At 41.5% G+C, this 22,322-nt stretch overlaps 1 protein-coding gene across 1 annotated transcript in view; it reads left to right on the top strand.

The window, feature by feature from the left end:
• The window catches only part of HEATR6 (HEAT repeat containing 6), a gene marked incomplete at its 5' end in the record, with an annotated part of 35,911 nt that extends 14,348 nt beyond the window's left edge, over positions 1–21,563 (top strand). Inside the window, 11 exon segments of the mRNA NM_001133234.1 lie at positions 4,173–4,379; positions 4,754–4,853; positions 6,843–7,198; positions 8,007–8,129; positions 8,654–8,740; positions 13,411–13,545; positions 14,687–14,809; positions 15,979–16,103; positions 16,964–17,060; positions 18,508–18,712; positions 20,609–21,563. Coding sequence (NP_001126706.1) covers positions 4,173–4,379; positions 4,754–4,853; positions 6,843–7,198; positions 8,007–8,129; positions 8,654–8,740; positions 13,411–13,545; positions 14,687–14,809; positions 15,979–16,103; positions 16,964–17,060; positions 18,508–18,712; positions 20,609–21,180 — 2,130 coding nt within the window. The 3' untranslated portion in view covers positions 21,181–21,563.
• Positions 21,564–22,322: the final 759 nt, after the last annotated feature.

Raw genomic sequence — 22,322 nt, 5'->3', positions numbered from 1 at the left:
CAGGCTGGAGTGCAATGGTGAGATCTCAGCTCACCGCAACCTCTGCCTCCTGGGTTCAAGCAATTCTGTCTCAGCCTCCCGAGGAGCTGGAACTACAGGCATGCACCACCATGCCTAGCTAATTTTGTATTTTTGGTAAAGATGGGATTTCTCCATGTTGGTCAGGCTGGTCTGGAATTCCTGACCCCAGGTGATGTGCCTGCCTTGGCCTCCCAAAGTGCTGGGATTATAGGCTTGAGCCACCACACCCGGCCCAGTGGGACAGGCTTTTAAAATAAAGACTTCTAGAAAGTTATGTGCATTAAAATTAAAAATAACAGATCATGTAATTAGAATGGAACAGCATTCTGGATTGACCAGGTTAAAAGAGCTGCCATGACTCCAGGCCAAGTGGTCATCTCAGGTGCTCCTTGTGCATATAGAGTTAGATGGCTGGAGTTCCTCTCAGCCAGGATTAAATAAGGCAACTGTAGTTTATCTTGTCATTGAAGTGCTTAGTGATTAGTTTTGAGTTTATGGCAGGTCTGATATGACCCATGGCGTACTCAGCTGGAAGCACAATTTTAACTGGTGTACTAAGAAATTTTCTAAAGACAAATGGACAGAAGGAAAGGTGATTAGACTCTTCCAGTCAGAATGCCAACAATAAACAGAGGCTACTTTTAGGAAATTGAAACATAATATGCTAGAATGGTTAATTGGGGAGAAGAAAACTTAGAAATGTCCATTAGGATTTGGCAGTGCTGTGGTACTTGGGAAATGATCACGTTTCCATGTTGGAAATGTGCTTCAGAGAGCACATCTTACACGCTTCCAAAAGGGACAGAGCAAATTATCAATAAAAATAACAAGACTAATTTAAGAATTTCTTGTATATGATTTCCTTAGGTGTTATAAAGGCATATTATGGAGAATATCATCAAGACTTGTCTTAAGAAACAAACTACAGGGCAAACCTTTGTCTTGGTACCTTGAGAATTATCCTGATTTACAAATTTCATGATGATGATTTATTGCTCTTTTAGATAACTATAAAAAGTGAAAACAAATAGAAATCTAGATAATAGATGGTATAACTAGAAAAGAGAATGAAAAGGTTGGAATTGTTAACTGTTATGGAATGGTAGATTTTCTCTCATATGGCCAGCAAAGAACAGGCAATCTTTGCTTAGTGTGTTAGCAAAGAACAGGCAGTCTTTAATTAGTGTATCTGTAGTCACGCTTCTGATAAAGACATACCCGAGACTGGGAAGAAAAAGAGGTTTAATTGGACTTACAGCTCCACATGGCTGGGGAGGCTTCAGAATCATGGCAGGAGGCAAAAGGCACTTCTTTACATGGCGGCAGCAAGAGAAAATGAGGAAGAAGCAAAAGCGGAAACCCCTGATAAACCCATCAGATCTCGTGAGACTATCACGAGAATAGCAGGGGAAAAACCAGCCCCCATGATTCAGTTACCTCTCACAAGTCCCTCCCACAACACGTGAGAATGCTGGGAGATATGATTCAAGTTGAGATTTGGGTGGGGACACAGCTAAACCATATCACTTAGATATCTCCCAACCCAGAGTCCCTGACTCAATGTTGAAATGCCGTTACATAAAAGACAACTGACTTTGGAAGTGAGATCCAATAAAATAACATGTGAACAGTCATGTGCCCTGCATGGAAACTTCAGTGTACCCACTCCCAGCAGGGACTTCTTTGTCACCCTTCCAGAAATATTCTGAGACCAAACACACATAAAGAGGAAAAAAAAATTAGGATTGACTAAGCTACCTCAGCAAACATTTGTGCTACGTTCTTAAGTAGCAAAAAAGGAAAAGTACTTTTCTGTTTTATTAGCTTTAGACAAGTCTTCATGTCCAAGGAAGTGAAGCTATACACTAGTGAAACCAAGCACACTGACTTCTGTAAGACTGAAAAGCCTTTCATTCATCATTTTAAATATTCAGACAATAAAAACTTAACAAAATGAGCTCTCTGGAGAGCTACACCTGTTATGATGTGCTTGCACATTAGTAATTTCTGCTGAAAGTGCTGATTAGGACTGGTAAACAAGATATTAAATATTGATATAAGAACAAATGAAGCAAAACTTGTACCAGATTCAGTATCTTAAGTAACAATTATAACAACAAAGATATGTTAAACAGAGTTTAAAGGAAATTAACTCAGAACTGTGAGAAGTACAATTTGATATAGTATCAAATTTCTATATAGATTTTATAACAGTGGAAAAAAATAACCAATTTCAAAGACATTTGTTTTCATCTGTGATAGTCATGATTTTCCCCTTAAGATGCCAAAATTGTGCTAAAATTTTTGACTTTTGGAACATTAGTTCATTTCTTTCCATTTGATTTTTAATTTCATTCAGTTTGTGAGCTGTTGGAATTGTGACTTTTAATTGTCTTCTAAAGAAATGAAGGTTTAGCATAAGATCTATCTTGTTGAGTTCGGACCAGCCTCTAGTAGGGATTGGCCAACTGTGGCCTGAAGGGCAAATCTGGCCCACCACCTGTTTTTGTACAGCCTGTGAGCTAAGAATGGTTTTTACACTTTTAAATGGTTTTAAAATAATAATATCTCGTGATATGTGAAAATTATATGGAATTCAGATTTCATTGTCTGTAAATCAAGTCTTTTTGGAATGCAACCACATTTATTCCTTTACATGTCTATGCTACAATCACAGAGTTGGGTGGTTGTGACAGAAACTGGCCCACAAAGTCTAAAATATAAAATGTGTACTACTGGCTCTTTACAGAAAAGTTTGCCAGCCCCTGATCTAAGTCCTTTTTGGATCAGCCGACTTGTGTTCATGCTCTTGCTCTCTCGTTTTTTCACACATATACACAGGGTTTCCTAATACATTCTCAATTTCCCACCTTAGGGAATTATGCTTAATTCTGAAGTCTGATGCTACTGTACTTCAAATTTCTCTTCAGAGCAATAAGTCTAGATTTCTACAATTCCACTCTATAAAAGGCCTGCCTAGTGATTTATTACCTGGTTGTTTGGAGATAATATAATTGAAGGCTTTTGGGAAAACCTTTTTTGCTCCAAACTCAGATATGCTTCATATTGAATAACTAAATAGTTGTAATGTTGGTTCCCTGCTTTTAAATTTTTTGACTGAAAATGTTAATTGTCATTTTTGGATGAGCTGACCAAAGAGAGTACAATATTATTCCGTATTAATAGTCCTATGCTTATTACCTATATCCCATTTTTGTAAAGTTGGGCTTTCTTTTCCTTTCTAATACTACAAAATCATCTGAGTACCAATTGAAAGTAATCTTTCAACCTTATAAAGAAAATCTTTGTGCCAGTGACACCTTTCCTGACAAATACAGCAGTCCATAACAAAGATGTACTTTTTGTCCTTTCCATTCATAAGATTGTACTTAATGGTATTCCTTTTTTGAATTGTCAAATACTGTCACTGCAGGCAGTGTTATTTCCTGTACCTAAGACTGTTTCTAAAAGTTGGATCACTAATGATGTCTGCCAAGTAGTATGTACACAAAGTTCCTAAAGTCCTATTTAAGTTAACATTGAACACACATACTTCAGAGTGGAATATGAGGCATAATGTTCTCAGGAACTTTGATAGGAAACAGACTCTAGGCACATGTATTTTTTCTACCCCATGGGCTGTTCAGTTCTAACTTCAGTTGGCATTCTGCTTGAATAAACCAGGCCTCTAATTCTTATTCTCATGCTTAAGATTTCAGATTTTTGTGCTATGGTGTAGCTTAGATTTATTTCTTACTGTAAAAAACCTAACAGCAATGGGTTTCTAGATTTTTTTTTTAGCCAGGTGTGGTGGCACACACCTGTAGTCCTAGCTACTTGGGAGGCTGATATGGGAGGATTGCTTGAGCCCAGGAGTTTGAGGCTGCAGTGAGTTATGATTGCACCACTGCACTGCAGCCTAGGTAACAGAGCGAGACTGTGTCTCTAAAATAAAAATAAAATAAAGATTTTTTTTTTTTTAGGTGTGGGATGCAAGTGGTCTAGTTTTTAGGAACTAACAGATAATCCCATTGCCTTTATTCTTCCAATTAAAATGATTGTAAATACTTTGAACATTAAATATGTATAGGAAGAAAGGAATCTGACTCCTAATTTTCAACTAATCAATGTGAATCATCCCGAAATTTCAGACACGTGCCTGTGCTCTGCAAGTTTTATCTGCCATCTTGGAAGGCTCAAAGCAGTTTCTTTCTGTTGCTGAAGATACCAGTGACCACAGAAGGGCTTTTACCCCCTTCTCTGTAATGATCGCTTCCAGCATTAGAGAGTTGCACAGATGTCTTTTGTTAGCTTTGGTGGCGGAGTCATCCTCACAGACCCTTACTCAGATAATTAAGGTAATGTACCAACTGTGGGTTCCAGAGTGGGCTTTTCTGTTTTAATTTTGTATACTGTTTTACATAGCTCAAAAGTAACTTGACTTACGCATATAACTAAGTAATAGTTTTATTAAAAAAACACTATTTGGAAGTCTGTACCTACTTGTCTGATCTTATCTATAATCTCTGTATGTCCTAATAAATGATTTGCTAAAAATACTTCTTTATCTTTAGTTGTACCAATGAGAATACAAGTGTTATTTTTTTTTTTTTAAAAAGGGCTCATTTTTAGTTGTGTGAAAACTTTTCTTTTTTAATTAAATGCTGCAAAATTTGTTTCTATGCTGTGGTTTAATCAAGCCTTTTGATGAGCTACTTTTTGTGTTTTACAGTGCCTTGCAAATTTAGTATCAAATGCACCTTATGATCGTCTAAAACTCAGCCTACTGACCAAAGTCTGGAACCAGATAAAGCCTTATATTCGCCACAAAGGTTTGTAGTGGCTTAAAACTGATGGCTTCTTTATATCAGTCAGATGCAGACCATATATTCAAAACATTTTTACAACTCTTAAGAGATCTCTGCTTATTCTTCTCAACTTTTCAGGGGTATAAGCTGTTGTAAGAATTGACCCCTCAAGTCCCAGTGGAAGTGAGCTAGAGAATTAATTGTAAAGTTTGCCTGTTTAATGCTCAGGGCAGTGACCAGAGTATCCCTTTAGAATTAAGATTGAGCCAGGTACAAGCAGCCCCCCTTAGGAGTATGATAGTTTATATCCCTTACACATAGGTAGAGGATGGATGGATGGTTAGATAGACAGATAGACGGACAGATAGATATTATCTACTTTTTGGAAAGAAAAACTGGAATACAAAATGTAACTTCTTTAATGTTATTTCCTATGAAGTTCAGATAGAATCCCAGAACTTCAAATCTTTACTAACTGCAGTCTTATTATTTCCTCCCACACATAATGTATGTGTGCTATAAACACTTGCCTTTTGTAGATTTGCTTTTCTTTTGTTTGCAAGCTTTCAGATCAGACCACATTCTGATGAGTTCAGTTTTTCAGGCAGAATTGTAACAAGGAAGGAATAGTGGATGTTTTCTGTGACATAGTGGGAAGAGCGTGGGACCTGAAGTCAATCCAAGGGTCTGGAGCCCACTCCCATTTTTGCCATCTCATGGCCATGGCCCTCTCTGAACCCTAATTTCTTCCTAACAGCAAGAATTATAACTATGTCATAAGATTTTTATGAGGCTCAAATGAGATAATGAGGTGTAACTAAGTCCAGTTCACTACTTACACTAATGTGTAAAAAAGGGACCCAGAAAGATAAGTCTTACCCTAAGGTTTCCCATCACATTCATGGCAGAAATAAGATGAAAACAAGCCCTGCTCATTCCACTCTACCAACTTTTCATTATCTGCATCTTCAGCTGAGGAGAGTGCACCAGGTCCCAAAGGTTCCTTTCAAGTATCTGACTTTATCCTCAAGTAACTTTTCTTCATTAAAATGTTCAAACCCTGAAATTCTTAGGTATGAGCCTAACAAAATATGTACAAGATCTATATGAAGAAAACTGTGAAACTCTGATGAAATAAATCAAAGAACTAAATGAATGGACAGAGATTCCATGTTCCTGGATAGGCAGGCTCGATATTGTGAAGATGTTACTTCTTCCCAACTTGATCTGTAGATTCAGTGCAGTCTCAATCAAAATTCCAGCAAGTTATTTTGCAGATATCAATGAACTGATTCTGAACTGTATATGGATATGCAAAAGACCCGGAATAGCCAACACAATATTGATAGAGAAGAACAAAACTGAAGGACTGACATTCCCTGACTTCAAAATCTACTATAAACTACAGTAATTAAGACAATGTGATACTGGCCAAGGAAGAGACAAACAGATCAATGGAACAGAATAGAGAGCCCAGAAATAGACCCACATAAATATAGTCAACTGATCTACAACAAAGGAGCAGATACTTTTCAACAGTTGGTGCTGGAACAACTGGACATCACATGCAAAAAAAAAATGAGTCTAGACACAGACCTTTTAGCTTTTTAAAAATATTTCTTGTTAAAATCCGGGGTTCATTCAAGGCACATGCATTGCATTTAGTTATTATGTCACTGTAGTCTTTTTAAATCTAGAGTCCCCCCACCCATCTTTTTTATATCAAACTGACTTAGGAAAGAATCCAACCCAATTGTCTTATAGAATGTGAACTCTAAGCTCTGTCACCAAAGATAACAAAATAAATCACATTCTCAATTTGTCAGATTGTTTCTTTATGATGTTAACTTACTCTCCTGTCCCATGTATTTCCAAACTGGAAATGAGCTCTAGAATTTTGATTAGATTCAGGTTACACAAGGAACTACTAATTTTTAATTGCCTGCTGGGATAACTACCATCTTTACGGTAGCTGTTCCCATGATGATAAGTTCTTACTGCTTCCTTTGACAGATGTTAATGTTCGTGTGTCAAGTCTCACACTTTTGGGAGCTATAGTGTCCACCCACGCACCTTTACCTGAAGTCCAGCTACTTCTGCAACAGCCATGTTCTTCTGGACTCAGTAATAGCAATTCAGCAACCCCTCACCTCAGCCCTCCTGATTGGTGGAAGAAAGCCCCTGCAGGACCCTCTCTGGAAGAAACGTCAGTTAGCTCACCTAAGGGGTCTTCAGAGCCCTGCTGGCTCATTCGACTCTGCATTTCCATTGTCGTACTGCCCAAGGAGGATTCCTGTTCAGGTAGCGATGCTGGCTCTGCAGCAGGAAGCACCTACGAACCATCCCCCATGCGACTGGAGGCCTTACAGGTAGGAGATTTCATTTCCTCATCTCTGAAACGGAAGTAACCATTCTTCCTTCAGAGTGACCGTGAGGAGCGAGCAGGTAAAACCAAGCCATATGTCAGTTGTGTTTGTGGGAGTTGTATTTTAGGTATGGGTGGTGTATTTTTGTTGTTGTTTTGTTTTGGGGAGGTGTTCCTTGGTTGTAAAATAGCAGATTCATTCCTTTTTGTTCTTTGATTACAAATTATTTTAGTCACTTCAGGTATTAAATGACAGGTGGATATAATAGATTGTAGAATAATTCTGAGTGAAATTGTACGGTTAATTTTTGATTTTTGCAACTTAAATGTTTAATTCTCTATAAGCTTCTCCTTGGTCTTGTACCTGCTTAGAGTAACAAAATAATTGTTCCTTCAAAGGAAGAAAACAATCCTAGATAAAAGAGTTTACTTTTTCTATACAAATATGATCTGAGACTAGGCCTGGTCCTGGGGTCTGCTGCTAATTAACTGGGCAACATGAAACATGTCCTTTAATCTTGTCAGGCTTAGTTTCTTTAGCTGTAAAATTCAATTAATACCTACTTTAAAGAATAGTTCCAAGACTTAAATGAGATTATGTTAATGAAAAGCAATCATATACTAAAGTACCATAAAACTATGATACAGTTTATTGATGTTAGTCACGAAATAAAGATTATGGTTCTTAATTTCACTCAACACATTTCAGCCCCTGTTAAATATAAGCAATTACTGAAATATTATAACACTTTTCTGGATATTACAGCCTTGCACTCAGGTCTTAGAGGGTTAATTCCATGCTCTCTTTGCAGGTATTGACTCTTCTGGCAAGGGGCTACTTTTCAATGACTCAAGCCTACTTGATGGAGCTTGGAGAGGTGATTTGCAAGTGCATGGGGGAAGCAGATCCATCTATTCAGCTTCATGGAGCAAAGGTAATTTTCACCAAAACCACAGTGCTTTTTCCTTCTCTTCACTTTATATCCTTCCTTTTCTTCACTTTATATCCTTCTGCCACATGTCCTTCAATTCTGAGACCTCTTAAAGAGATTTCAGGTAAGAAAGACACACATTCTTCTGTTTTTGGCTCTTACATATAAACCCCACGCATTGATTCGGTAACAAATTAATAAGATATAGCTGTTGATTTCAGTCCTTGAAAGAATGTCTCTGTTAAGAGTGACTGAAAAAAGAAAGAGAATTAGTTGCAAATTATGTTTCCCCTTGATTTGAGGTGATCTCCGAACTCAAGTGAAGGTGTTACTCAAGTGAAGGTGTTACTCAGGTGAAGGTGTTACTAAAGTGAAGGTGTTACTCAAGTGAAGGTGTTACTAAGGTGAAGGTGTTACTCAAGTGAAGGTGTTACTCAAGTGAAGGTGTTACTCAAGTGAAGGTGTTATTCGAGTGAAGTCATTCGTTCGTTCTGATGCTCTGCTTCGGTAATTCTTTTTCTTGGCAGCTTCTGGAAGAACTGGGCACAGGCTTAATACAGCAGTATAAACCAGACTCCACTGCAGCACCTGATCAGAGAGCACCAGTCTTCTTGGTAAATAAATGTCAATTCATAGTTTTCTTTTATTAGTGCTTCAGTTGCAATTTTATTTTGAAGCTCAGTGATAAATGGAGTAGATGATATGGTTTCTTCCAGTGTCAAAAATTATGTTTTATAATCCAGGAAAACATGAAACTAGTATAAATTGGTTTTATTTTACATTTCAGTTTATTTGCAATTTAGTTTGTGGTAGGCTTATGTATATAACATATAACCAGCAATAGTAAAACTAATATTTCTTTTGCATAAAACCTAGTCTGGTTACTCAGCCTGCCCAAGAGACAAAGAGCCAGGGATTTTGTATCCAAAGCCATGGGATCAAATTTAGGGAACATGATTGTATTAGTCCATTTTATGTTGCTATAAAGGAATACCTGAGGCTGGGCAATTTATAAAGGAAAGAGGTTTATCTGGCTCACAGTTCTGCAGGCTGTACAAAAAGCATGGTGCCAGCATCTACCTCTGAGGAAGCCTCAGGAAGCTTTAAATCCTGGTGGAAGGCAAAGGGGGAGCAGGCATGTCACGTGGCAAGAGAGTAAGCAAGAGGGAGATGCCAGGCTCTTTTAAACAACCAGCTCTTGTGTGAGCTCATAGAGTGAGAGTTCACTCATTACCACAAGGACAGCACCAAGCCATTCAAGAGGGATCCGCCCCCATGACCCAAACACTTCCTATTAGGCCCACCTCCAGTGTTGGAGGTCACATTTCAGCATGAGGTTTGGAGGAGGCACACATCCAAACCATATCATTCTGCCTCTGGCCCCCACAAATCTCATGTTCCTCTCATTGTAAAATATAGTCAGTCACCTCTCCCAATAGTTCCCCAAAGTCTTAACTCTTTACAGCATCACTCAAAAGTTCAAAATCTCAGCTGTGACTCAAGGCAAGTTCCTTCCACCTATGAGCCTGTAAGATCAAAAACAAGTTACTGATTTTTAAGATGCAATGGTGGTACAGGCATTGGGTAAACAGTCCCATTCCAACACGGAGAAATCAGCCAAAAGAAAGGTGCAACAAGCTCCACACAAATCCAAAACCCAGCAGGACAGACATTAAACCTTAAAGCTCCAAAATAGTCCTTGATTCCATGTCCCGCATCCAGTGCACACTGGTGCAAGGGATGGGCCTCCAAGGCTTCTGGCAGCCTTGCTTTTGTGGCTTTGCTGGGTGTAGGCCGTGTCCCATTCCCAGAGTTCCACTAGGCAGTGCTCAGTGGAGACTGTGTGTGGGGGCTCCAACCCCACATCTCTCTTTGGCACTGTCCTAGTAGAGGCTCTCAGTGGGGGCTCTGTCCCTGTGGCAGGCTTCTGCGTGGGCACCCAGGCTTAGGGAATCCTCTGAAATCTAGGTAGAAGCTCCCAAGCCTTCTTCACATTTGCATTCTGGGCATCTGCAGGCTTAACACCACACGGAAACCGCTAAGGCTTGCAGCTTGTACCCACTAAGCAGAAAACCAAGCAGTATCTGGGGCCCTTTGAGCTAAGGCTGGGGATGCTGGGAGCAGTGCCCCAAGGCTGTGCAGGGCAGTGGGGCCCTGGGCCTGGCCCCCAGAACCACTTTCCTCCTAGGCCTCTGGGTGTGTGATGGGAGGGGTTGCCTCAAAGATTTCTAGAATGCCCTCCAGGCTGTTTTCCCATAGTCTTGGCTATTAGCAACTGGCTCCCTTTGAGTCATGCTAATCTGTCTAGCAAGTAGTTGCTCTGAGCTTGGATTCCTTCTCTAGTACAGGGCCAGGGTGCAAGTTTTCCACATTTTTATGCTCTGCTAACCTTTTAATAATAAGTTCCAACTTTAAGTCATTCCTTTGCTCCTACATCCGACTATAGGTTGTGAGAAGCTGCCACATCACCTATTGAATGATGCTTAGAATTTCTTTCACCAGATACCCTAAGTCATTACTCTTAAGTTCAACCTTATGCAAATCCCTAGGACATGGGCATAATGCAGCCAAGTTTGCTAAGGTGTAACAAAGGTGACCTTTCCTCCAGTTCTCCAAACTTTTTAATTTCTGAGACCTCCTCAGCCTGGCTTTCACTCTCCATATTTCTATCAGCATTTTGGTCACAACCATTTAATCAGTCTCCAAGAAGTTCCAAACTTTCCTTTGTCTTACTGTCTTCTGAGCCTTCCAAACTCTTTCAACCTCTGCCCAGTACCAAGTTCCAAAGCTGCTTCCACATTTTTAGGTATCTTTATAACAACATCCCATTCCTTGGCACCAATTTTCTGTATTAGTCTCTTTTCTGCTGCTGTAAAGAAATGCCTCAGACTGGACAATTTATTTTTCAAGGAGGTTTGTCTGGCTCACAGTTCTGCAGGCTATACAAGAAGCATGGTGCCAGCATCTACTTCTGGTGAGGCCTCCAGAAGCTTCCAGTCATGGTGGAAGGTGAAGGGGGAGTAGGCGTGTCACATGGTGAGAGAGGAAGCAAGAGATGCCAGGCTCTTTTAAGCAATTAGCTCTTATGTGAATAACAGAGTAAGAACTCACTTATTACCACAAGGATAGCATCAAGCCATTCAGTAGGGATCTGCCTGCATCACCCAAAAACCTTCCTCTAGGCCCAGCTCCAACATTGGAGGTCACATGTCAACATGAGATTTGGAGGGGACACACATCCGAACCATATCAGCCACTTAATGGATATGTGGTTATAGGCATGGTTTCCTAGTTGTAAAAAGGAATAATAAACCATAACCCTTCAGTCACAAGGCTGTTGAAAAATTGAATGACAGGTAAAGATGCTAACACATAGGAGGTAATTCCATTACCCGCGTCCCCCTGCCCCCCACCAGCCCCACCACGATTCTATTCAATTCCTGTGATTTCAGGTTGTTTCTGCTACCCCCACACTGTGCCAGTTCCAAAGATGGATGAAGGGCATGTGACCACACCAAAAAAGGCTTCTACTTAGTGCTAAAAGCAAAATCAGCTCAGTGTTGGTGGTCTTTGCTCCCTCTGCCCTTCGCATTCTGCCTTTTCTTTTCCCTTCACAATTTCTGTCATCCTTGCAGTGAATTAAAGATTCTAACCCTAGTCCCTGCCTTAGACTGCCACTAAAGCTTTCATATAACAAGTGCAGGGAGATGAGTTGAGCTTTGTTACCAGACAGAACTAGGTTTGAATTCAAACTTCTCCCTTTGCTAGATAGATGACTTTGGGCAAGCCTCTTAACTGTTCACCCTCAGGTATTGTTCATCTGTGGAAAAAAAAAAGATTTGTTTTCTATATTGCTTGGCTATTAGTGAGTAACAAATTAAACATTTAGCAGCTTAAAGCAATGTACATTTATTTTCTCACAGTTTCTGTGGGTCAGGAATTAGGAGTGGCTTGGCTGAGTGATTCTGGCTTAGTCCTCACATGAGGTTGGGATCAAGATGCCCCCAGGGTTGCAGTCAACTGGCGGGTTGTAAGACCTGATGGGGTTGGAGGGTCTTCTTCTAGGGTGGCTCACCCATAGACCTAGCCAATTAGTGTTGGCTGCTGGCAGAAGGCCTCAACTCATTTCCTCCCCGTGAGGACGTCTCCAGAGGGCTGCTTGAGTATCCTCTTGACATGGCAGCCAGCTTCCTTCACAGCAAGTGATCCAAGGGAAAGAAAGCAAGACAGAGCTGTGGTGCTTTTTATGACCTAGCTTTGGAGGTTTCATGCTGTCATTTCCACAACATCCTACTGGTTAAACAGGTCAGCCTGTTCGGTATGGGAGGGGACTACACAAGGGTGTAAATATTAGTAGGTGACTGTAATTGTGTGCCATCCTGGAGACTGGCAACCACTTTTTGTCCACATTCTTCTGGAGTGGGGCAGGGAGGACCCAGACTGGGTTTCCAGGAGCTGAAGTAGGAGAAAGACAGAACTGGTGCGTGACATACACAGCAAAACCCAGGACTAGGTCCATGGGACAGAAACAAAACATACCAAAACCACAGAGATTCACAAATGAACACGAAATCACAGGATATGTATAAAGCATGGAAAGGAAACTGTTGACATGGCTACTTTAGAGGCTGTGAAGTGAGGTAGTTCTTCAAAGTGCTGAAAACAGAAGCTACTGCCCAATTTAAGAGTGTCCACTGTGTACCAGGCCCTGCACTAGAAACCTTACACAGAGTATTACATTTTATTATCACACAGACTCTGCAAAGTAGTTGAAAAAGCCCTAGCCGAGTGTCAACTGATCTGGATTCTAGTTCACCCCTGCTGCTGATGAGCAAGTTGTATTGTCTCTTTGTGCGTCAGTTTCCTTGTGAGAAAAAGTAGGGATAATGCTACAGACCCCATTTATTTGTGCCAAGGAATAAAATGAGTTGATACGTGTAAAATACCTAGAGCAGTGCCTGGCATGGGATGAGCTCTCTGAAGAACATTAGCTGCCGCTGCTGTTGCTGTAACTGTCGTCACCATCTTCAGCCTCCTCTTGATTATTATTACTGTTGCTGTGTAACTTTATCAGACCACAGTCTCTCCTAATCAATAGGAGTTGAATGGGAGGCTTAAACCAAAGTCCTTTCATCACTGTGGAAGAAGAACCAATGAAAACATTTACAGAAAGCTGCTACTTTAAGGGAAAATGTTTCACTAAGGCCATTTCTGGTAGGCTTAGCTCCGAGTTGGTTCCCCTGTTATGTCTTGGGCTGCAGCTTTTCCTTTGCCTCCGTTCCAGGTAGTGATGTTCTGGACTATGATGCTGAATGGTCCTTTACCCAGAGCCCTGCAGAATTCGGAGCACCCAACTCTCCAGGCGAGCGCCTGTGATGCCCTGTCTTCCATCTTGCCCGAGGCCTTCAGCAATCTGCCGGTAACGTGAGGGTATTTCTCACCCTTAAATCATGGCTGGAGCACCAGAGCTAGAATTTGGTGCTTTTGCGTTTTGAAGCAGTATTCAGCAGCATCTCTGATGAAAACGTGCTAGTTCACTTGAGTTGGGGATGAGGGCACTGGGGAACAACAAATAGGAAAACTTGAAGCCTTAATATATCAGGAAAGCTGTTTCCCCCTGTGCGTTAGAATGTAGGTAGTAGAGGCAAGGGTAGCAGAAGCTTGGAAGGCAGAGAGATTTCAGGAAGATTTCACATCCAAAGTTTAAAAGGCCTGAGTTAAAGCCCAGCTCTTCGACTTGCTAGCACTTTGACTCTTAACCTATCTAAAACTTGGTATTATCATCAATAAGATGGTATTCATGTGAAAAATAATAAGTATGTGAAAATACTTAGATTTGTTGTCCAACACACATGGTATTTGTCTTAGTCTGTTTGAGCTGTTATAATAAAATACCATAAATTGGGTGTCTTCTAAACAACAGAAATGTATTTCTTATAGTTCTGGAGGCTGGAATTAAGATCAAGTCACTGACAGACACAGATTTGGTGCCTTGGGAGGGTTTGCTCTCTGGCTCACAGATGGCACCATGTGAGCTGTGTTCTCAAGTGGTGGAAGGGGCAGGCAGCTTTCTGGGGCCTCAGTCATAAGGGCACTAAGCTCTTTCATGAGGGCTCTGTTCCCGAGACCTAATCTCCTCCCCAAAGCCCCACCTCCTGATACCATCACCCTGGGAGTGAAGATTTCAACATAGGAATTTTGGGGGAGCGTAAGCATTCAGAATACTGCTATTCAGAATAGCAGTATTCAGACTGCTTTTTTTCTTTAATCCTCAGTGACATTTGCATCCATTCTTATTTACATAAATGAGCTTCTATAAAGAAGGCAACTTTAATAAAGGTTAAATGTGATGAGATGCTGTGTGTGTCTTGCACAAAGTGGGTGCTCTGATAATCATGGGATCTGAATTGAACCTGCTCTTTACCAGGGTAGCCTCAAGGTCGCAATGGTGTTCAACTCCTGATTATGGTCTCAGACACAGATATTTCACATCTTTTATGGAAGTCTTTGGCTCGTAGTTATTTCATTCTCATTTTCCCTTGTCAACTTTCTCATTGCAGAAAGACAGGCAGATCCTGTGCATCACAGTGCTGCTCGGGCTGAATGACAGCAAGAATCGCTTAGTGAAAGCTGCAACTTCACGGGCCCTGGGAGTCTATGTGCTTTTTCCCTGTCTCAGACAGGTCAGAGTGAGCCTATTTAGCTCTTCTGTGCCCCTTTTGTAGTCCATGACACCCCTATTTTGTGGATATAGAGCTCCTGCATTGGATGGTAAACGAAACTAAATTGCTTTGTAATCCGATTTCTTTAATTGCTACTAAAATATGGTCATGGGCCAGGCATGGTGGCTCATGCCTGTAATCCCAGCACTTTGGGAGGCCGAAGCGGGTGGATTGCTTGAGCTCAGGAGTTTGAGACCAGCCTGGGCAACTTGGCGAAACCCTGTCTCTACAAAAAATTTTAAAAATTAGCCAGGCATGGTGGTATGCACCTGTAGTCCCAGCTACTTGGGAGGCTGAGATGGGAGGCTCAGTTGAGCCTGGGAGGTGAAGGTTGTAGTAAGCAGAGATCACACCACTGCACTCCAGCCTGGGTGACAGAGCCAGACACACACACACACACTCTCTCTCTCTCTCTACATATATATATATATACACATATATATATAGTGTTATACATATAGTTATATATATATAACTACAGGCATTACCATATATATACCATATAATATAAATGAACTAAGGCATTACCATATATATATATGATATTTATTTATTTTTAATTTTTAATTACTTAGCACACTGCCTGGGACCTTAGGCACCCAATAAATGCTTAAATTAATGAATGATCTAATAAAAATGAAATGGGACATTACCAGGTGGTAGTCATCATTTAGAAAGCTGACATAGTTTTTACTAAGAAGGAAATAATGTCCTCTTTCACTCTAACTTGTGACATTTATCTCACTGAGTGGCGTGTAGTACATAGGATGTGTTTTGGAAATGCATTTCTTTTTCAGAACATTATTTCCTGAGATGGAAATCAACCAAGCACAGAGTTCACAGATAACTGTCCCAGGCTAGCTTATATATTCGATGTTCATAAGAGCAAAATCCATAGGCTCCTCAGGTGTCCATGGCACATACCAAAATCATGGGAGCTTTCCCTGGGATTTTTTTGAGTGTCCAAATTGTAAAATATAAGAAGAACAGTAAATTGAGTAGATGAATTTTTATTTCCAAGTAGAAATGTGCGTGAAGGCTTCTAGCTTTATCTGAAAATAAGTTTGAGAATTTCAAAGGTAGCAGCATGACCTGCTAAAGTAACTGCAGTGTTTTGTTTTGTGTTATAGGATGTCATATTTGTTGCAGACACAGCAAATGCAATATTGATGTCACTTGAAGACAAGTCTCTGAATGTTCGAGCCAAAGCAGCCTGGTCCCTGGGCAACCTGACAGACACTCTGATTGTCAACATGTAGGTGACTGAGCTTGCTTTCCCCAGCTGACTTCTGAGATTGAGGGCCCAAGAGAATGTCCTCGATCCCTACCATGAAAGAATCAGCAGTAGTTCCTGCATATTATGCAGTCTTCCTGCTTTTTTTTGTTTGATATTCCTTCAGAAAATAAAATTAATAAGCTGTTCTTAATATATATTAGGAATATATTAAGATATGTATGTATTAAAAATACTGTATGCCGATATAAGTAATATGTCCACATTATAGAAAACATAAAAGCAAAACCTTAGTAATGGTTACTGTAATTTTAAAATGCATTTAAAAAAATTTCTTAAAGTAGTATATTCACAGGCTAAAAAAAAATCCAGATAGTACAAAGCAGCATTCAGTGTGAAGCCTTTCTTCTACCCTGACACCTTAGTTCCCCTCCCCAGAGGTAGCTGGTTATTCATGTGCACGTGTCCTGCTTTTTGTCACTTCAGCGTATAAGCAACATGTAAAATGTGTAAGCATTCTATTATTGACTTGTTAGAAATCCTTATTTATGATTACATAACTATCACTGCGTGATGATTATTTAACCATTTTTCTATTACTGAACATTTGTTTTAGACTTTAGGCTTGTAGGCTTTTATATTCAGTGAATATTTTTGTGCATGAAATCTGCATTTTGAGATTTTTTTTTTTTGGAGACATTCCTAGGTGGGGAACTATTGGGTCAAAAGATATATACTGTAAGTTTCTTGATATGATCTAAGCAGATTTGCTAAACTGTTTTCCTAAACTTTTATGCTTATACTAATTGAATATATTTCTATATGTATATATTTAAGTGTATTTACCTTTTAACATGTGTTGCCTGCTTTGGGTGGAACAGGGAAACACCAGACCCAAGTTTCCAGGAAGAGTTCTCTGGTCTCCTGCTCTTGAAAATGTTACGATCAGCTATAGAAGCATCCAAGGATAAAGACAAGGTAGACTCACAACAAAACCCAGTATCTCCCAAACAGATAGTTAATGTATTGTAGTTGCAGTGTGGTAGTTTAGTGTGGCTTGATGTTCCTCAGACTATCCCACCAAATGTACTCCTGTTCAAAGGAGACTGAGGGTGTGCTCAGGGTAAAAAGGGTCCATTCCATATACATATGGTTTCTTTACTGTCTCCTGCCTCCTGAAAAATATCAGTGCCCATTGTAATACTACATGACATATTCAGATTCCTTTTAAAATTAACTTTGTTTTATTTCCCCCCCAAAAAAATTTTAAGTAGAATTGACAAGTCAGAAAGATGAGTCGCTCTTGGCTTTGAATATTACCTGTTAAACTAATAAGTTTAAAAAGCACAGGTCTGGGCTTTAGGTCACACATACACGGATTCAAGGCCTGGCTTGCCCTTTAGTAACTGAGTGACTTTGGTATATTACGTAACTTCTCTGAAGGTCACCTCCTCACATGTAACATGGAAGTTATATACCTCACTGGATATGAAGATGCCTTATGTTAAAGCACCTAGCACAGTACCTGACCCATACCATGTGCTCACTTTAATACTACTTCTGAAAATCTGGTAATCACCCAGGAAGCCCTACCTCAGAGTAATTCAATCAGAGATTCTGAGGCTAGGGCCTGTGAATCGGTTTTAAAACAAAAGGAAAAACCTCCCCAAATGATTCTGGTGGGCTGCAGAGGTTGAGACTCTAGTCTAGTAGAAAAGTATTGGACTGGAATTATGGAACCTAGCTTCTCCTCATCGTCTTGCTATCAATCAGCCTTGTCCTGTTGTCCCCAGTCCTTATACTCCATCTCAGTAAAACAAGGAAATGGACCTCTCTGAGGTCCTGTCTAGCACTAAATAAAATAAATAAATAATCAGAGAGAGGAGTTTTGTAGAACCTCACCTTTCTGATGGCTCAGGATGTTAACCAGAGCAGACCTTGTGAGTTCCAAGGACTTGCTTTAAGAAGTCGAGGACCTCCTGGGTATTTTTAAAGCTGGAATTAGACTTTTGGAAACATCTCTTTGGCCAAACAGATTTCTAAAGCACAAAAAACCAAACACCACATATTCTCACTCATAGGTGGGAACTGAACAATGAGAACACATGGACACAGGAAGGGGAACATCATACTCTGGGGACTGTTGTGGGGTCGGGGGAGGGGGGAGGGATAGCATTGGGAGATATACCTAATGCTAGATGACGAGTTGGTGGGTGCAGCGCACCAGCATGGCACATGTATACATATGTAACTAACCTGCACATTGCGCACATGTACCCTAAAACCTAAAGTATAATAATAATAAAAAAATAAAAAAATAAAAAGAAGTCAAAGACCTCCTGGGTTTTTTTAAAGCTGAAATTAGACTTTTGGAAACATCTCTTTGGCCAAACAGATTTCTAAAGCATTTACATTTTTTTTCTAGGTAAAAAGCAACGCAGTCCGGGCCCTTGGAAATTTGCTTCATTTTCTGCAACCCTCTCACATAGAAAAACCCACATTTGCAGAAATCATTGAGGAGTCTATCCAGGCCCTAATTTCTACTGTTCTAACAGAAGCTGCCATGAAAGTCCGATGGAATGCTTGTTATGCAATGGGAAATGTATTTAAAAATCCTGCCCTTCCTTTAGGTAAGAAAGTTTCCCTTCACTCCCTGGTGGAAAGCCTCTTGGGACAACACACACCAATCTACATTGTTGTTAAAGATGTTTGTCACATTTATTATAGTATTAGGAAAAAAATGGAGACATACTGAAGACAAGTTTAGGGAAACATTGAAATACATCATTACCTATACAATGGGATATATAATGGGATATTTTGTTGCCATTTAAAATTACTTACAAGAATTTGATAATCTGGAAAAATACTTATGATGTTAAACAAATGAAAGCAGGTATTAAATAATTTCTACAGAATGATCTCAATAGATGGGTAGAAAAAAGACTGAAAGGAAATTGGACTAATTATTAACATTGATTGCCTCTGGATGGGTAGGATTTTTTCTGTTTTCATTTTCTCAATTGTCTACAATAAGCATATATTGTTTTAATGGTCAAGAAAACAGGAAGGAAAAAAACTGGAACGAGAGGGGATATAAACTGGAAATCCCCTGTGAGCTGTGTACAGAAGTGGATGCCATTAATAAATGTAAGGAGAGCATCTGTCTCTAAGTAGTGGCATGCCATGCACCTTGATATGTCATTCAGGACCAGTAGCTGCTTAGGTGTATGGATCAGAGCCTCCAAACCTCGCTCACTTTGAATGCCAGCATTCGCTTTATTGTGTCTCTCTCTCTCAGAAGATCTGAGACCTAAGGATGTGTTCCTGGAAAGGAGCGCACGCATCAAGTGAGGGGAGTCTGGCTCTGCTCCCCTTTATTGCCCAGAGCGTCCAGGCAGACCAGTCAGCTGGGAGTATGTGAAGTAGCCTCCCGGCTTCTTCCATTGAGGAAGTCACCTAAGGGTGACCTTTTGGGTTGGAGCCCATTGAGGTGGATGTCCGCCTTCTGGAGAGCCAAGAAGTCCTTGAAACCAGGGCACCTCAGTGGTGGTTGGCTCCTACCTGCCTTCCTGTATGGCCCTTGCCCTCAGCCTACTAGAGAAAGAAGTTTACCTGCATGACTTGGAGGGAAAGGGAAGCTCCAAAGAGGCAGGAAGTTTGAGAACTAGAAAGCATCCAGTAGCAGAGCTTTCAAGAGCCACATAAGAAAAGGGAGCTAGAAACTGATAAAGGACTCTGGGCGGGTTGGATTGTGAGTGTCTCGTAGCTCTAGCAGTGGCCCATTGTCAATGGCAGTGGCATCCGCCAAATGGAAAGCGCCTGCTTGCCTGTCTTCAAAGGCAACAGAGAAGCCGGGAAGAGCTGAGAGGGTTAAGAGAAGCTGCATTCTACTCTGTCACCCATCTTGAGGAGTAAGGACACCCCAAAATGGAGGGGGTAGCAGTAGCTCTGGTAAGGAGGAAAGCAGGCTGATTTCCTAGGGCTTACAGGTATGGAGAAAAGCTAGAAATCTGGGCATCTTTTTCTTGAAATTGTAAGTTTTCTTTATCTTTGCAATAAAATGCATGACTTGCTATGGCCAGAGCAGTGTCTGGATGCTGTTGCAGGCGAGCATGCAGTGTGTGGTTTGCACACAGCTCAGAAGTGCCCAACTGAGAGGATAGGTGGGGTTGCAGTTCAGTCCATGCTCTGCCCACAAAGCCATACCCCCATGGGACAGAATTCTCCCAGAGAAGAAGCCTTTTTCTGAGTCACCAAAGGCCCTATATCGGGTAGCAGAGGCTCTAAGCAAGTGGCAGGCTGAGGTAGGGAAAGAGGGAGGTTTGGGGACTGGCACCTGGCCACTTACCTAGGATCCTACAGTCAGTCACCACCCTTGTCTCACAGGATGATTGTGAGAATGAAGTGAACACATAAAATGAGTGTCTTGAGCACTAGTGTTTAAGCTTCCTTCCACCCCTCTCCCTCTCACCCCACCTAGTTCTAAGCCTGCATTTGGTTTAGTGACTGTGGATTCTTTGTAGGGACAGCCCCATGGACCTCCCAGGCCTACAATGCCCTGACATCGGTCGTGACATCATGCAAGAACTTCAAAGTGCGCATCAGATCTGCAGCTGCCCTTTCCATCCCGGGGAAGAGAGAGCAGTACGGGTCTGTTGACCAGTATGCTGGGATCTGGAACGCATTGGTCACTGCCTTACAGAAGAGCGAAGACACCAGAGACTTTTTGGAATTCAAGTACTGTGCCAGCCTACGGACCCAAATCTGCCAGGCACTGATTCACCTCTTGAGCTTGGCCAGTGCCTTGGACCTCCCTTGTATCAAAGAAACCCTTGAACTGAATGGGAATATGGTCCAGTCCTATATCCTACAGTTTTTAAAATCAGGAGCAGAGGGAGATGACACTGGAGCACCCCACAGCCCACAGGAAAGAGACCAGATGGTCAGAATGGCCCTTAAGCACATGGGCAGCATCCAGGCACCGACTGGAGACACAGCCAGAAGGGCCATCAGGGGCTTTTTAGAAGAGATCCTGGCCGTTTGTTTTGACTCATCTGGATCACAAGGGGCACTCCCAGGGTTAACAAACCAGTGAAGATCCCACCGTACTTTCTAGATGTCGAAGGTGGCAATAGGAAGACCTGAGCTTGAGCATAAGATCTGTGGGATTTCATCTTAGGGGCAGAAACAATCCGTTCACTATTTATTTAGAATGACTTAGCAGCCATTTAAATTTTCACAGAGGGCTCAACCACCTTTGGAGTGGCTCCGTAGCACTGGCCATGGTCAGGGTTGTTGGAACATCTGACCTGCGCATCCAGGAGCCGAGGAGTCAGGTTGTAATATGGGCCAAGCAGACAGGGGCTTTGAGGGCATTTAGTCTCAGAAAAAAAAAATGTAGAAGGATTTTGGAATTAGAATTTTGTATATTGTATCTGCAGTTTTGTAATAAACTAACGAATAATAGTGTGTCCACAATCTCCTGTTGTTATCAAGTTGTATTTCTAGCAAGCTGCAAGCAGAGCTGCAGTTCAGCCACTTTGTCCTGGCCCAGCTGCACAGGACGCGAGGATGCTGACAGTTCCTCACAGCCGCACAGGACGCGAGGATGCTGACAGTTCCTCACAGCCGCACAGGACGCGAGGATGCTGACAGTTCCTCACAGCCGCACAGGATGCGAGGATGCTGACAGTTCCTCACAGCCGCACAGGACGCGAGGATGCTGACAGTGCCTCACAGCCACACAGGACGCGAGGATGCTGACAGTTCCTCACAGCCACACAGGACGCGAGGATGCTGACAGTGCCTCACAGCCGCACAGGACGCGAGGATGCTGACAGTGCCTCACAGCCGCACAGGACGCGAGGATGCTGACAGTGCCTCACAGCCGCACAGGACGCGAGGATGCTGACAGTGCCTCACAGCCGCACAGGACGCGAGGATGCTGACAGTGCCTCACAGCTGATGAGCTGCTGCTCTGAGTTTCTGGAATGCCTGTGTTCCCCAGACTGCCTTCCCTGCCACACCGCTCCACAATCCAATAACCAGAGTTAACTCCCAGCAAGCAAGGGCCCTCTAACCTAGGCTACAACATCGACTTCTACCTAAATTTCCTGATGCCCTTTGGGAGAATGTGATCCCACACACTAAATATATGGTTGTTTTGCCACCTTTTAATTTGTGCCTTTAAGAAAAGATCATTTGGTTAATTTAGTTGGTTACAAAGAGGGGTTTCCA

This window comes from Pongo abelii, chromosome 19 (assembly GCF_028885655.2).
Source record: "Pongo abelii isolate AG06213 chromosome 19, NHGRI_mPonAbe1-v2.0_pri, whole genome shotgun sequence".
NCBI classification, from domain to species: domain Eukaryota; kingdom Metazoa; phylum Chordata; class Mammalia; order Primates; family Hominidae; genus Pongo; species Pongo abelii.
This window is presented reverse-complemented; position numbering and strand designations above follow the sequence as displayed.